Source organism: Cervus canadensis, chromosome 10 (genome assembly GCF_019320065.1).
Source record: "Cervus canadensis isolate Bull #8, Minnesota chromosome 10, ASM1932006v1, whole genome shotgun sequence".
Classification (NCBI taxonomy): Eukaryota; Metazoa; Chordata; class Mammalia; order Artiodactyla; family Cervidae; genus Cervus; species Cervus canadensis.
Genome location: NC_057395.1, coordinates 26,163,326 through 26,177,693, shown reverse-complemented (window position 1 = coordinate 26,177,693; position 14,368 = coordinate 26,163,326). Strand labels below are relative to the sequence as shown.

The following is a 14,368-nucleotide window of genomic DNA, read 5'->3' as shown; positions in this document are numbered from 1 at the left end:
GTTTACTTGAAGCATCTCATGTTTAGCAAGCCAAATTTCTGAACATCTTTATTTCTGAGTATAATACAAGATAGCAATCTGACTCCATGTGCTCTTTTGGCAAATATCTAACTCGTTTATGAATTTCTCCAATCATTCCTCCATTCATTTATTCATCCACTCATTCATTCAACAACTGCTTATCAAGCCTACACTGTGTGCCAGATATGTATCAATGACATGAACACAGGGAAAGGAAACTTCGGTTCCCTTCCTTAAAGCCTCAGGGAGTTTATGGTCTTACGTACAAAAGCTAACGCAAGACTGAGTTCAGGGAAGGCATGCACAGGGAGTGGTGGGGCCACAAGAGCAGGACGTTTGAGTCCCTGTTTGAGGACTGAAGGCAGGCCTCATGCAGGATGGAATGGCTGAGCTGCATGTTGAAGGAGAAACAGGCATTTATCAGGTGGACAAATGTGAGACTAGCTTTCTGAGCAGACACATCAAGGAAGTATAAATAAGAAAACTGAGCATGCTGACAATTACAAATCGTATGGTATTTCTAGAGTGTAGCGTTACACCTGGGAGGTGAGTTCAGGCTGAGGCAGCACAGGTGGATCGTCTCAAGCCTTTACATAACTGTTCCCGTGGGGGAGTGGCACACCACCGGGGACTTGCAGTGATGTGATGAGGCTCATATATTGAAAGGTCAGTTTAGGGACTTCCCTGGTGGTCCAGTGGCTAAGACTTCACTCTCCCAATGCAGAGGGCAAGGGTTCAATCCCTGGCCAGGGAACTAGATCCCACATGCTGCATCTAAGAGTTCACATGCTGCAACTAAGACCCAGGACAGCCAAAGAAATATATGCCAGTGCCAAGTCACTCAGTCGTGTCTGACTCTTTGTGACCCAGTGGACTGTAGCCCACCAGGCTTCTCTGTCCATGGAATTCTACAGGAAAGAATACTGGAGTGGGTAGCAATTCCCTTCTCCAAGGGATCTTCCTGACCTGGGATCAAACCTGGGTCTCCCGGATTGCAGGCAAATTTTTTACCGTCTGAGATGAATACAAATGAATTGAGTCAATAGGAACTAAGAAGCGGGGGGTAGGAAAAACATCTAAGAGACAGAGGAGGAGATTTGTCCGTTGTCTGAGCAGACAGCACTGTGTGAGGGCAGGGGCTCTGGGCTGAGAAAGATGTTTTCTCACAAGCCTGACTTCCCGACCAATCAGCTCTGCTTTACACACATTAATTCTTTTTAGACCCATTTCCTCCTCTGTAAAATGGGGATGACAAATGTACCTATTCCTTTTTTAAAAACTGAAGTATAATTGGTTTACATACTACATGCATTACATATAGGTGGTTATTTACATTAGTTTTAGGCGTACAACATAGCAATTCAATATTTTTATAGACCATACTCCATTTACGTGAGTGCTCAGTCACTCACTTTCTTGGCTGCATGAGGTCAGTTTGTTTCCCAACATCTTGCATCTTGAGGGATGGATGCGGTGAAACACTTGAAAATGTTTCAAATGAACGCAGGGTAGGCATCGACCAGGAGAAGGAAAGTGACGCAAACGCTCACCTCTGTGCGGGCGTCCGCGTCACACGCGGCTGCAGCAACGGTGAGGGCGGCTTTGCTCTGCACGGTGGTGTTGGCCGACTGCAGCGGGCTGAGCAGGGCGTGCATGACGTCATGGCTCTGGGTGCTCAGGCGGAGGGGCTCCTGCATGGCCATGTTCGTCAGCACCGTGGCTGCGTTGGCGATGGCTCCGTCTCGTTTGCTGGACAGGGTGTTGATTAACGCGTCTATACCATCACCTTCCGCAGCAGCTCTGGGTCAACGAAGGAGAAATGAATGCTGTTCACCCCACTTCAAGAACTGATCTTTGGAGCCTACAGCTAAGCTTATAAAACAAACGAGTGCATAAAGACAATTTTAGAAAGAAATTAATTTACGCGGGCGATGAACCTGACGTTGAAGCGCTGGGGATTTAAATGGAGTCTGGGGGAGGGTGGGGGGGGGTAATGTCAAGTTATGAATGAATTTAAATAATCCTTTCCCTACATCTGCAGCTTTGGGTTATAGAAAAATGCATGATTGCTTCTTAGAAACTCTACTACAGCTGTTCATTTTTTAACTCGGTAATACTTATACGATCCGGAAATTCCAATTCAATAGTTACTGAATTCTATTAAAATATTTCTAACCAGTAAGAAAACAAAGCTTAAATAGGAGGAATGAGTAAACATGGAAATTTAAGATAAAATTCTTCAGTTTGTCTTCTTTTTAAATGAAACTGTTAACTGTAGGTAGATGTTAACACCTTTGAAGGCAGCAAATCATTTTGATGGGCGAATGTTGCTTTTACAAATTAAACATCAAGATCAAAGTCATGATATTGACAAAAAATAATTTTAGTAATGTAGGCATATCCAGTTGTTAAATTTCCTATTTCTAGTATAAAAATACTACCATCATCCATTAATATATTATTAACATTTTCTCACAATGAGAAATCCTAAACCTTCTTATAAAAACACTATACTTTCTATAGTCCTTGCTTTGTAATCACTCAAAAAGCTCATAAAAGAGTATAAATTTAAAAGACATAATTTTAACAGGTGAAAGATTATTTAATTATGTTCTTTAATGTTTGGAGTTGCTTCACGTATGATGTTTCAAGCAATAAGATGTATAGAGCATCCTGGTTTTAAAGGAAGACCCCAAATTGTATTAAAAATCTGTTTAAATCATCATGGTAATAGAAGTAATCAAGACAATAAAAGTACACTTAAGACTCCAATAATACTAACATCTCTTTCAGGTTATATTTGACACTTTAAAAATTTAGGATCATATTAATAACCAAAATTGAAGAAAAAAAAAAAAAACAACCCTGAGGCTATATAGTTTAGCTCATCACCCTGCATTCTGATGAGTTCAATTTAATTTGGTTTTGTCACCTAAATTTGCTGATAGTGAAGGAGAATTGATATGTCAAAACAGAAGTCATCACAATTATTCATCAGAGAGCAGAATACACATATGACCTCAATAAGGAGACTGGTAGCTCTAGGTAAAAGGAAGCTGTGATTAGGCACAAACTAGCCCTGAAGGAGACTCAACTGCAGCCATTGGGCAGGAACGGAATGACATCATTCTGGAGAATGAAGGGTTCCTTGGTGTTTGCCTTGAAGGCAGCTCCCACCCTGGTTTATATAAATCCATCCAGAAAACACACCATGTTGATTGTCACCAAGGTGGAGTGAGCACTCAGCTCCGTGTTTCCCCTCTTCCAGTCCCTGGTGTCTGTTTAACCCTCTGTGTCACCTCCCAGTCTTTCTCTCGGAAAGCATCCTTTACAATTTGGTTTGATGACAGGTGACCAAAATTTGGGAGGAAGCCCAAGAAAAATATTGAGAGGAAGGCCCTGCATCTCATTATGACAGACTGAGGGAGAGCATTTAATTACCTTTCCTCAAGTATAAAATAAACACTCTTAAGATTATTTCACATTACACCTCTCTCCTATTATTGACATGGTGGTCATTTGATTTTATGAAGAAGGGAAAATTTGAGGCTCTAATATAGTCTAAATTTGGTGGAACTTCTCATATTCAACTTATAGTAAAAATTGACATAAAAACTACCAGCAGTAATTTTAAATTATGCATATCTTCTAATTAGTATATGCTTCTTGTTGTTTAGTCGCTAAGTTGTGTCTGACTTTTTGTTACCCTGTGGACTGCAGCACACTAGGCCTCCCAGTGCTTCACCAACTCCAGGAGCTTGCTGAAACTCATGTCGATTGAGTCAGTGATGCCATCCAACTATCTCATCCTCTGTCACCCCCTTCTCCTCTTGCCCTGAATCTTTCCCAGCATTGGGGTCTTTTCCAGTGAGTCAATTCTTTGAATCAGGTGGCCAAAGTATTGGAGCTTCAGCTTTAGCATCAGTTCTTCCAATGCTTAAACCTCAAAATATTTTGTTTCCTTTGACTTGTTTTTCATGTACTTAATGTAATCCGTTCCTTAAACCAAATACTTTGTGATTCTTAATCATTGTAAACACACCTTGGTTAAAATGTACTTAGTGGTTTTAGATGTTCTCTTTTTAACACATCTTGGAGTGTAAAGAAAGAGCACACAATGGTATCCATGAGAGAAGCCAGAAGTATTTTAAGTAAATGCATTTCAGTAAATTCTCAAAGGTTTTGTCTTTTGTGTGTATCAGGGAGTTTATAGAAAATTTAAGTAAGTACATAGGATCATACTCCATCATTTTAGTTTCTCCTGGGTCATGGAGACACAGGGATTTTCATCAGGCGTGCCTCTGCTCTCAGTCTTTCTGCCTGGATTCTGCTTCTCTCTTTCTCCTGTACAAAAGCATGTCTGGCCCTGGTTCATTTATACTCTACCTTCTGCTCTTTCTTTGCTCTTTATGGAGGCAGTAAAGGGAAGTGCATTTTTATGTACTAGCTGTTCAAAAAGCTCGAAGATTCTAGACACAGTGGAATATAGCTTTTACTAAATTGAACATAACTGCCAGCACCAAATCATACATGCACAGCTGGGAGAGCAATGTAACAGAATGTATACATATCTGCCCATAATTTGCTATGGGCAGCTCTAAGTGCAAAATGCATAAATGAGATTAAATTATGATATGGAAAATCAAGCTATTAGTCTTACTTAAAAAAACTAATTTCAGTTATAGAAATGGAGTGCAGAATTTGTACTTTAAAAAAAAAAGAATTGCATTAATTTTGTATCTTTCAAACCCAAGACACTATGTCTTATTTCCCCCATGTCTAACATATACACAAGCCAAATCCTATCCTATTCTAAAACACAATTTTAGTTTCCTAGATGGAACAGTATTCAAATGGATAGGACAAAAGTCAAACTACTTTGTTACAAAATACAGAATTACAGGGTCATATGTCATTGCGACAATCTGAACCTATTTTCTGATATTTACTCTCATTAGTCTCCATCCGGTTGGACTTTAATCAAATAAGAGTTTAAAATGTAAATTGAAAAGTTTAACCAAACTAAAAACCAAATATGGGGATGTATGAAAACATGTTTATATCATATATGTAAATAGAAGTGAAGTTTGACATGTCATGTCTGTCAATTTATTACCAAGTCCTGACTATTTCCCTCCTCTGTATTTCTCAAATCCCTCCCTTTCCTCTATCTCCATCTCTCCCTCTGAATCCAATCCAATATCCTTTCTTATGGATTGATGTAAGTTCTCTCCTAACACACTTTCCCCCTCATCCACTCCAAACTTTTCTCCATCTTACAGTTAGTGATTTAAAAAATATATATATACACACACATATTTATACATATATATGTATATATACATATATGTATTTGGCTGCACTGAGTCTTACTTGCCACACGTGGGATCTTCTTTCTAAACCTTAGTTGCAGCACATGGGATCTAGTTCCCTGACTAGGGATCAAACCCACGCCCCCTGCATGGGGAGCACAGAGTGCTAGCCACTAGACCACTGGAGAAGTTACTAAAGTGATTTAAACTTCTTTCACTTTTATATTTTTATTGGAGTATAATTGGTTTACAATGTTGTGTTAATTTCTGCTGTATGATGAAGTAAACCAGCTATATGTATACATATATCCTCTCCTTCTTGAGCCTCCCTCTCACCCTCCCTTCCCATCCATCTAGGTCATCACAGCACGGAGCTGAGCTCCCTGTGCTATACTGAAGATTCCCACTATCTATTTGCTTTGGCACAATGGTAAAGAATCCACCTGTCAACGCAGGAGATGCAAGAGAAGCAGGTTTGATCCCTGGGTTGGGAAGATCCCTTGGAGTAGGAAATAACAGCCCACTCCAGCATTCTTGCCTGAAAAATTCCATGGACAGAGGAGCCTGGTGGGCTACAGTCCATGGGGTCACAAAAGAGTCAGACACAACTGACTGACTGAGAACGCAGCCAAGTATATTTATGTCAAACCTCATCTCCCAGTTCATCCCACCCTCCCTACCCCACCTCGTGTCCACACATCTATTCTGTCTGTGTCTCTATTCCGGCCCTGGAACTAGGTTCATTTGTGCCATTTTCCTAAATTCTGCATACATGTGTTAAATATATGGTATTTGTTTTTCTCTTTCTTAGCCATAAAAGGGAATGAAATTGGGTCATTTGAAAAGATGTGGGTGGACCTGGAGTCTGTCAAAACAGAATGAACTAAAGTTACTTTTTAAATAATAAATATAATATTTCCCCTCTACTTAAAGCTTCCACCATTCCCCACTGCTCAGGATAAAGCCCTGGATGTCTCATGTGTCCTCTGGGGCTGAGCATGAGTTCTCGGGGGCTGAGCATGAGCTGACCCTGTCCCCTTCACCCCCACGCTCCCTGCCAGCACTCCCTGTTGCTGCATCCCAGGCCTTTCTGGCAACCTTGCCAGGCTCCGTGTCACCTCAGGCTGTCCTCACACTCTGGTCTCCCTGACTGGACATTTCTTCCCCCGATAATTCCCATTCATCTTTCAAAGTTCAGCACTAATATCTCCTCCTCAAGGAAGCATTTCTTGACCCCCAAACTAGGTTAGGTCTCTTTTTCACATGAGCTCAGAGCATGCATTTGCTAAACATAAAAGTTTCTTTTTGTTTTAAAAAATGAGATTTTGGTACAAACGTTCACAGTCAGAGAATAGTAACCATCTCAAAATATTATTTCATGGCACATGTTATGGAAAGGAATTCAACACAAAAGTTTTTTTATATTAAGTCCCCAAGCCCCACAGTGAAAAAGCACTTACAGCAGGGGCACTAAGAATACTAAGGAAAATTTCAGTTGCAAAAGAGCGTCTACTTTAGGCCTCCCTGTATTCACTATGCTGTTTCATGTCTGTGTGCCTTTGCACTCATGCTCTCTTTGCCCCAAACGCCTTGCCCTATTTCTCCCACACCTCTGCCTGAGGACCACTAGCTCACCCTGCAAAACCGCTCACTCGCCCCTTCCTAGGTGAAGTTATCCGCATCCATTACTGCCCCTCCTTATTAATCACCCCTCCTCTGTGTCTAAGCCTGGTACCTACTTCTCAGGCAGTCTTTTTATATCCCCAGTGCTGAGAAGATCAATATATTTTAATTGACTTGAATCACCTCAAGGGGAGTGATGAGAACCTCTGCAGGTGTTGAGAAACAGAGGGAAAAGTACTCAGCTCAGTTTTAAGTTCGCAAGAAGGGAGCGGACTCAACAGTATGGGGATCTCCACTTGTATCACTTAAACAGCTGCTCTTGAAAGCAGGTTATTTCCTCCTCACCCCTGGGCTTCTCTAATTATACAGTGAAGTCATTTTTATAGGGAGTGTAATAGACGAATCTTGCACTTCACACAGTGTCTTTGGGATCTACTCCTTTCGGGTATCAAGGGATGTGGATATTCTGTCTTTGCGGACACGGTGGAATGTTTATTTGGGCTCTGTCTTCGGAGGACATGATTTGGTACCTCTCGGATGTTGATTCTTGCTGCTGTTGGGAGGCTCACATTTAACCCATCTGCAAAGGCTGGTTACATGAATCAAGGGTGACCTTGGGCCGCACGGAAAATCTGTTTAACAGAGCCCACATACCGGGGAATATGTGGAACCCGATGGAACAGATGGTAATATTGGCAATCAGAACCTTGTTTGTTAACAGTGATTACAACCATTCCCACCAGCACGGCTTTTCATATGTCTCCGTGAGGTTTGTCACACCAAAGAAAGACATATTGGTGGCAGACACGCTGCGAGTGGGGCGGGGAGGTACATGTGCAGCAATGACTGGGGGCTGGCGAGTTTAATTGCGGGTTCCCGCGAGTCTATACAGGTGCAAGGGGGGTGGGGCGCGGGCCGCTAAGATAAACAGATCTCCTGGTTATCACAGCCAGATTTGGAATGCTGTGAACAGGATTCCTGACTCTCATTCCAGCCAGCTTTTCAAAGGTAATGACCCGAGAAGTCGAGGGTGTTCGTTAAATTGATCGATTTCTGAGTCCCAAACAGCCGTCACCCCGAGGCAGCCCCACAGCTGCAAAAGACAAAGAAATGTGCCCCCCAACTCTGGCTGAACCCCAGGATTGACAAAAGTAGCCAAGAGATTGTCTCTTTTTAAAGAAATATTTAAAGACGTTTATCCTGTAGTAAGGGACTGAATCATGATTAAACTGCAGGCAAAAATCTTAAAGAATGTAAAGTAATATTATTATTAAAGTGAAACCCATCCATGAAAACAAACGGAGGAAGCTTTGCCTCCTATAGCAAAATAAGAAAAAAAAAATGCAAAAAAAATTTTTTAAGTATGTGAAATCAAATTGTTTCCATCATACCGAGGTGCCCTAGCAAGTACGATTTGGGGGCTTCCAGAATATGCTTTTAACTACAGTTGCTGCGACATCAGGATTTTTCAAGAGAAAACTGCTAGTTGCGAGGAGTCGAGTACACCCTAACCTGCCCCCTCCACAGAGAACACACAGGGTTTTTTTGTTGTTGTTTTGTTTGTTTTTACCAATTACGAGGCAGTCAGTCAAGGTGCAGGGAAATCAAATGTAATTTTCTTACAAGTGACAAGGAATCTTTATTGACCTATCTGTTCAATCAGGATACCTCACTTCCATACATGCCACCTTCTGTCTCAAAAAACTGGAATGCCTGCCAATAATAAACTAGATGCCATCAGGAAAGAACAACTGTCTTCATTTAACATGGCTGACTTGTCTCCTGATAAAATAGGGATAATGGTCAAGGTGTTAGAACATTCATAATCAGTCCCTTCTGCAGCTATCAAATGTTTCTGTTTAGCCTGGAAGTCAGTCTGTTTACATATCTGGATGTGACAGGGGCCACAATCCCAAAGTAATTAGGGATACCACGTTGTTGATTTTCTTAACTAAATAATAAGGATGCTGAAATCTCTAGTGTGACCACATAAAAAAAGAAAAAAGAAAAAAACCACTGGCCATTGCCAGGACTATCCTCAGCTCATCAGCTCTAACGTCGCTTCTTCGGAGAGACCCTCTTTGATGAGCTGTGTCATTCCTGTGACTCCTTTCACAACCCTGGTGTCATGCATGCCCCTCTCTATGATATCATGCTGTTTTATTTAATCCATACTGTTATTGCCTCTGAAATTACCTTAAAATTACTCATGTGTTGTCTGTCTTCCTGTCCAACCTGTAAGCTCTATGAAAGCAGTTTCATGGAACCATTGTCATGTTCCCTACAGTACCCCTACAGCCGAGAACAGTGCCTGGCACAAAAAGAACACCCAAGTGACAGTGAAATAATTTACACAAGAAACCAAAATTCACAGATAATAACTTCCTTAGACTTTGGGATAAAATGATAAAAGTGGTAAAGAGTGATCCCATCTATTCCTAGTGGAAATTTGTGTTGCAGGCTCCCTGGATCAAGGGTAATCACTTGGACGTGCAAAATAGAATCCAGATTCCATTTTTATTTTGTTTTTGTTTTATAGTTAAGAAAGATAAAATTTAGTGAGAGAATTACTCAGGGAGCAAGTCAATCAACAGACACAAAATTAAAACCATGGTGATCTGACTTTTAGTTCACTATGGGTTTTTTTCAATTATTAATATCTTAAGCTTTAAACAAATATTGTATTTTCTGGGGGTGGGGGGCGGGGCGGGAAGCCAGCATCCATTTGGTTTACTTCATCATTCCTTAGGAAATGAGAAATAAGGGAGACCATTTTGACGCACAGCATTTTGGGAAATTCTTACTAACCTTTGAATACATTTTTTTTTCTTGTTTCTTATTCTCTTATAAAGAGAAAACAAGGATGAGGAGGAAGTTAAGTGATAACGGGGAAAGAAACCTGGGGGAAAGGTGGAAGGAGGGAGGAAGGAGAGGAGGGGATGGAAACTCACTTCTCCAAAGGTGCCTCCAGTCTGGTGGAATCCAAAGAGACCAAGAAGGCAGAGGGAAACATTTTGGTGGGAAGATTTGGAGAAGCTCAAACTCAGGGAGATAGTGAGCAGGAGGCAGAGAAAGAAAAATCATGAGCTTTCTCTGGAGGTAGGTAGCTGACTGGCTTGGCGTATAGTATCCATCCCACCTCTGTAACCTTGAACAAGGACTGTGCTTCTGTTTCCTCATCTGCAGAATGGACGTGATGATAAGACTCGATACATCATAGGGAACGCTTCGAGTATTTACTGATACATTCCATTTCAAGTACTTAGCTCAGTGCCTGGCCACACATTCCAACTATCATCATCATTTCATCATTGCTATCAACATCATTGTCACCACATCAGCAACATTATCACATCATTACCCACACCTACTCAGTGAGCCACAAGGGCAGAGATTTTCCTATAATCCTGTCTCTATTTCTGGGATCATGGGAAAATAGCATCCTATTTACAAATTTGCATCTATGTATGAACTTTTCATTTTCAGACAACTTTTCAGCTAGACAGTCAAATCTCCAACCCCTGCAGGGCTGGAGCTGAAGCAATTTCCTCAAGCATCACTCCTAAGTCTTTGTTTAGGCAACAAATGAGCAATGAAGGCTGTTTTCAGAGGGATGGAAAATCATGGGAAAAGATTAATATAAAAGTCAAGGACGAGTAAAAGTGGAATTTATGTAAGTATAAGCATGGCTTCAAATTGAGAGAGAAAAGGATCATACAATATAAAGTTATCCAAACTGTTTGATAATTTCCTCTTAAAATAAGTTACATTGGAAATTAAGCCTGAAAGAGGTACTAGCAAATTTAAAATAAGGTTATGCAAATGTCAGTCTTTGCTTTCCAGGTAATAAAAGCAGGATAGATAATTTTCTAATTGAACATTTTGTGGGATTCATCTAGCCTCAACTGGTAGCTAATAAAATTCAAACTGTGAAGGTCGACTAGGGATCAACTGACGCAAGATGGGGATATGGAATTGACTTGTTTCATTGCAAAATCCAGCTTTTCATTCTATATATTCCTTAAAATCAGAGGTGTTTATCAATATACAGTTAGCAGAGAAGGAATCTAGGTACTAAGGTGAGTAGAAATAGAAAGTATCCACTCAGTAAACTTGGATGGAAATAAGGAAAGAATACTACTTAAGTTTACCATGAAGGTGCCTCCCATGTATTTTATCTGTTAATTTCAGAAGGCTTTCAAGATAGTGAATAACACTTTAAATAAGTTTTTTGAGGTATCATCCTGAATACAAAAGTTTGATACATCCTTACTACAAAATTGAACTTTGTAAAAGGAACTAATTCAAGTTATCTTGGAGGATTCTCATCTTATGAGCATTTTAATTTGAAGGAGGTAGCATCTGACAATAAAGTGATATAAGTAAGAATTTTAAAACCAAATAATTTCTATTATACAAAGTCAAGAGCAAAAAATTCAGCTCTAGAGTAAGTACCATAACAACAAGATTAATTTATGTCGGTTAAGCGTATTATATTTATCCTATATGGTTATGTAGCACAGGTGATATTCAGCCACCAGGACAATGAATGTGTCAAAATATTTTGAAATGACTTCACCTTAAAAGGAGACAAAGACAAGTATCTATTAACACACAGCAGTAGAATATTATCTGTTTAAAAGCACCACAATGGAATGATTTCCAGATCACAGTCTTTCAGTAATGTTTTTAAATATTATTTTAAACACACTGAAGAATATTTCAGATTAAGTCGGTGTGCATTTTCACTAAAATACAGAGCAAATCTCCCATTACCTTTTCTGCCCCTCCCCCAACATCTTCCTAAACTGCCACTAGGGGTCAGTATGAAGACACAGTTACTCCACTGTTAGAGGAAAACGGACTGCTGAAAACATTTTCCCCTGTGAAAAGCCCTAACAAAGACCATAACTGCACAGCTTTAGCATTACCAAGTCCAGCCCATACATCACGTCTGTAACATGAGTTTGCATTTTTCCTGAGGCTGCATTTTAATGTTGTAAATCACAGTGGATTATTACTATGGTCAATATTTCTTTGATTAAAAAAAAAAAGTACTGTAAATGACAAGATTACTTATTCCTAAGTGAATCTGTGTGGACTGGTCAAGAAGTATGATCTAGAACAGATGTTAAAGTTTATTTTCAAAGGGTGATGGTTTGCATCTCTAGCCATCTGGGAGATAAATATATATATCTTCCTGGAGGGGAATGGCAATGTGGAAGTGAATCTTGTGATGTTTTGCCAACTTTAAGAGAGGTGTTTTGTCCCCTCCTTTGAAATGACCATCATCATTCACTGCACTACAGCCTCAAGTGCACAAGAAAATACAGTACATCCCCTACATAGGAACCTTCAAGTTGTGAACTTTCAAAGATGTACATGTACCCAGAGAAAGGAGGAAGAAGACGTAATTAAAGAGCCAAAGAGATTCACGATGCAGGAAATGGCAAGAGGGTTTTCTTTATTTGAGGAGACACTGTTAGCTTTTGAGACACAGGACCCAAATGTGGAACGGTACACAAAGCTTGCAGCAGCCATTAGGAATGCAATCCAGTGCATCAAAGACAAGAGAAAAAGCTACTACCCAGACATCGCTGGATTCTTTTTTCAAGAGGGTAGATAGAACTGAATCCAGCAAGGAACCAAAACCTGGGCTATCAATGTCAGGCATGAATGAAACTGCAGCTTGCCCTCCGTCTCCTAGTGCTGGTGATCCTTCAGCTCTACCATCTCCCACCTCCCCTTCCTCCTCCAGTCAGTCTTCTTGCCTGTTCACTTGATGCCAGTCCCTGTGTGCCAGCCGTTGTAATGTACTGTACTTTTCAAGGTGCTGTACTGTGCGATTAAAATTGTTTTACTTTTTGTTTTTTACCTACTATTTGTGTGAAAAGTATTATAAACCTATTACCATATTGAACTATATAGCCAATTGTTAGTTGGGTACCTAGGCTAACTTTGTTGGATTTATCAGCAAAATGAACTTATAAACAAATTGGACTTACAAATAAGCTCTCGGAACAGAACTTGTTTGTATGTAGGAGACTTACTAAAGACTAGCACTAGTCTATACTTAAATCTGCAGAATAAAAGAAAGTAAAAGAAATATTTGTAGAAATAAATACATAAGTACACTACCTTCCACTAACCCTATTTATTGGGGGGGAGGATTTTTAAAAAAGCTTTGAAAAGTGGTTTTCAAACACAAGAGAGATTTAACATTATAAGAAACTATTCAAGGTCAGGTCCTTCCCTGAAAATACTGAATGGATAGAGAGTTGGGTCATTGTGAATAAATGAAGTGCTGTGTTTTCTTGATGTTTTATATGTGGCACATCTTTAAAAGATTTTCTCTACACATTACATGACTTTCTTAGGCATGTTCATGCGTGCTTGGTCACTTCAGTCATGTCCTACTCTTTGTGACCCTACGGACTGTAGCCCACCAGGCTCCTCTGTCCATGGGATCTTCCAGGCAAGAATACTGGAGTGGGTTGCCTTGCCCTCCTCCAGGGGATCCTTCCAACCCAGGGATCAAACCCAAGTCCCTTCTCCTTCACTGGCAGGTAGGTTCTTTACCACTAGCATGACCTGAGAGGCCCATCTTAGGCCTAGCACCCTGATAAATCATTCTACTAGATATTAAAATGATTCAGTCACTGCTTTATTTCTGTGTTAGTAAAGAGAAATATGAACACTGGTAATACAGAATGACAGGTCATCCATATAGAATGAGGACATTGAAAAGTTCCCAAAGCACTCAACATGCACATCTGTATAATTCGGGGGCATTCTGTCTCTTCCTGGAGTCTCTTTGGGGTGTTCTCCCTACTCATCCCCTCATTTCCTTTGTTGTGGTCCTGACCACAGGTCACATGATAGCAGGATGGTCCCTAGAGAAGAGTTGTCTCTGGTAGTGTGGAAGCAGCAGTGGCCCAGCAGTCCAATAAAAAAAAAAAAAAATTTTTTTTTAAAGTAACCACTATATATGCTGCCTTGAGTCACTGCTGTTGTGGGAAGGGCTATTAAAAACAAAAAAATAGGGCTTCCTTGGTGGTCCAGTGATGAAGAATTCATCCTGCAGTGCAGGGAACAGCAGTTCAGTCCTTGATCTGGGAAGAACCACATGCTGGGGTACAACTAGGCTGTGGACCACGACTACTGTGCCAGTGCTCTGGAGCCCGTGTTCTGTGACATGAGAAGCCACCGAAATGAGAAGCCTGTGCACTGCAACTAGAGAGTAGCCCCCACTCCTCACAACGAGAGAACCCACTCATAGCAATGAAGACCCAGTGCAGCCATAAATAAATTAATTAAAAAGTTTAAAAAAATTTAAAAACATTAAAAATAAGGAAATGGAGATAACAAGTTCTGCAAGATTTAAGGAAATCACCTAGTTTTTATGGAGATAC

At 40.4% G+C, this 14,368-nt stretch overlaps 1 protein-coding gene across 2 annotated transcripts in view; it reads right to left on the bottom strand.

Moving 5' to 3' along the window:
* The window catches only part of ARMC3 (armadillo repeat containing 3), an 86,651-nt gene that overhangs the window by 25,339 nt on the left and 46,944 nt on the right, over window positions 1–14,368 (bottom strand). For both annotated transcript variants that reach the window (XM_043479775.1, XM_043479774.1), the window contains one exon: window positions 1,572–1,821. In XM_043479775.1, the coding sequence (XP_043335710.1) occupies window positions 1,572–1,821 (250 nt within the window). The remainder of the gene's footprint in view (window positions 1–1,571; window positions 1,822–14,368) is intronic.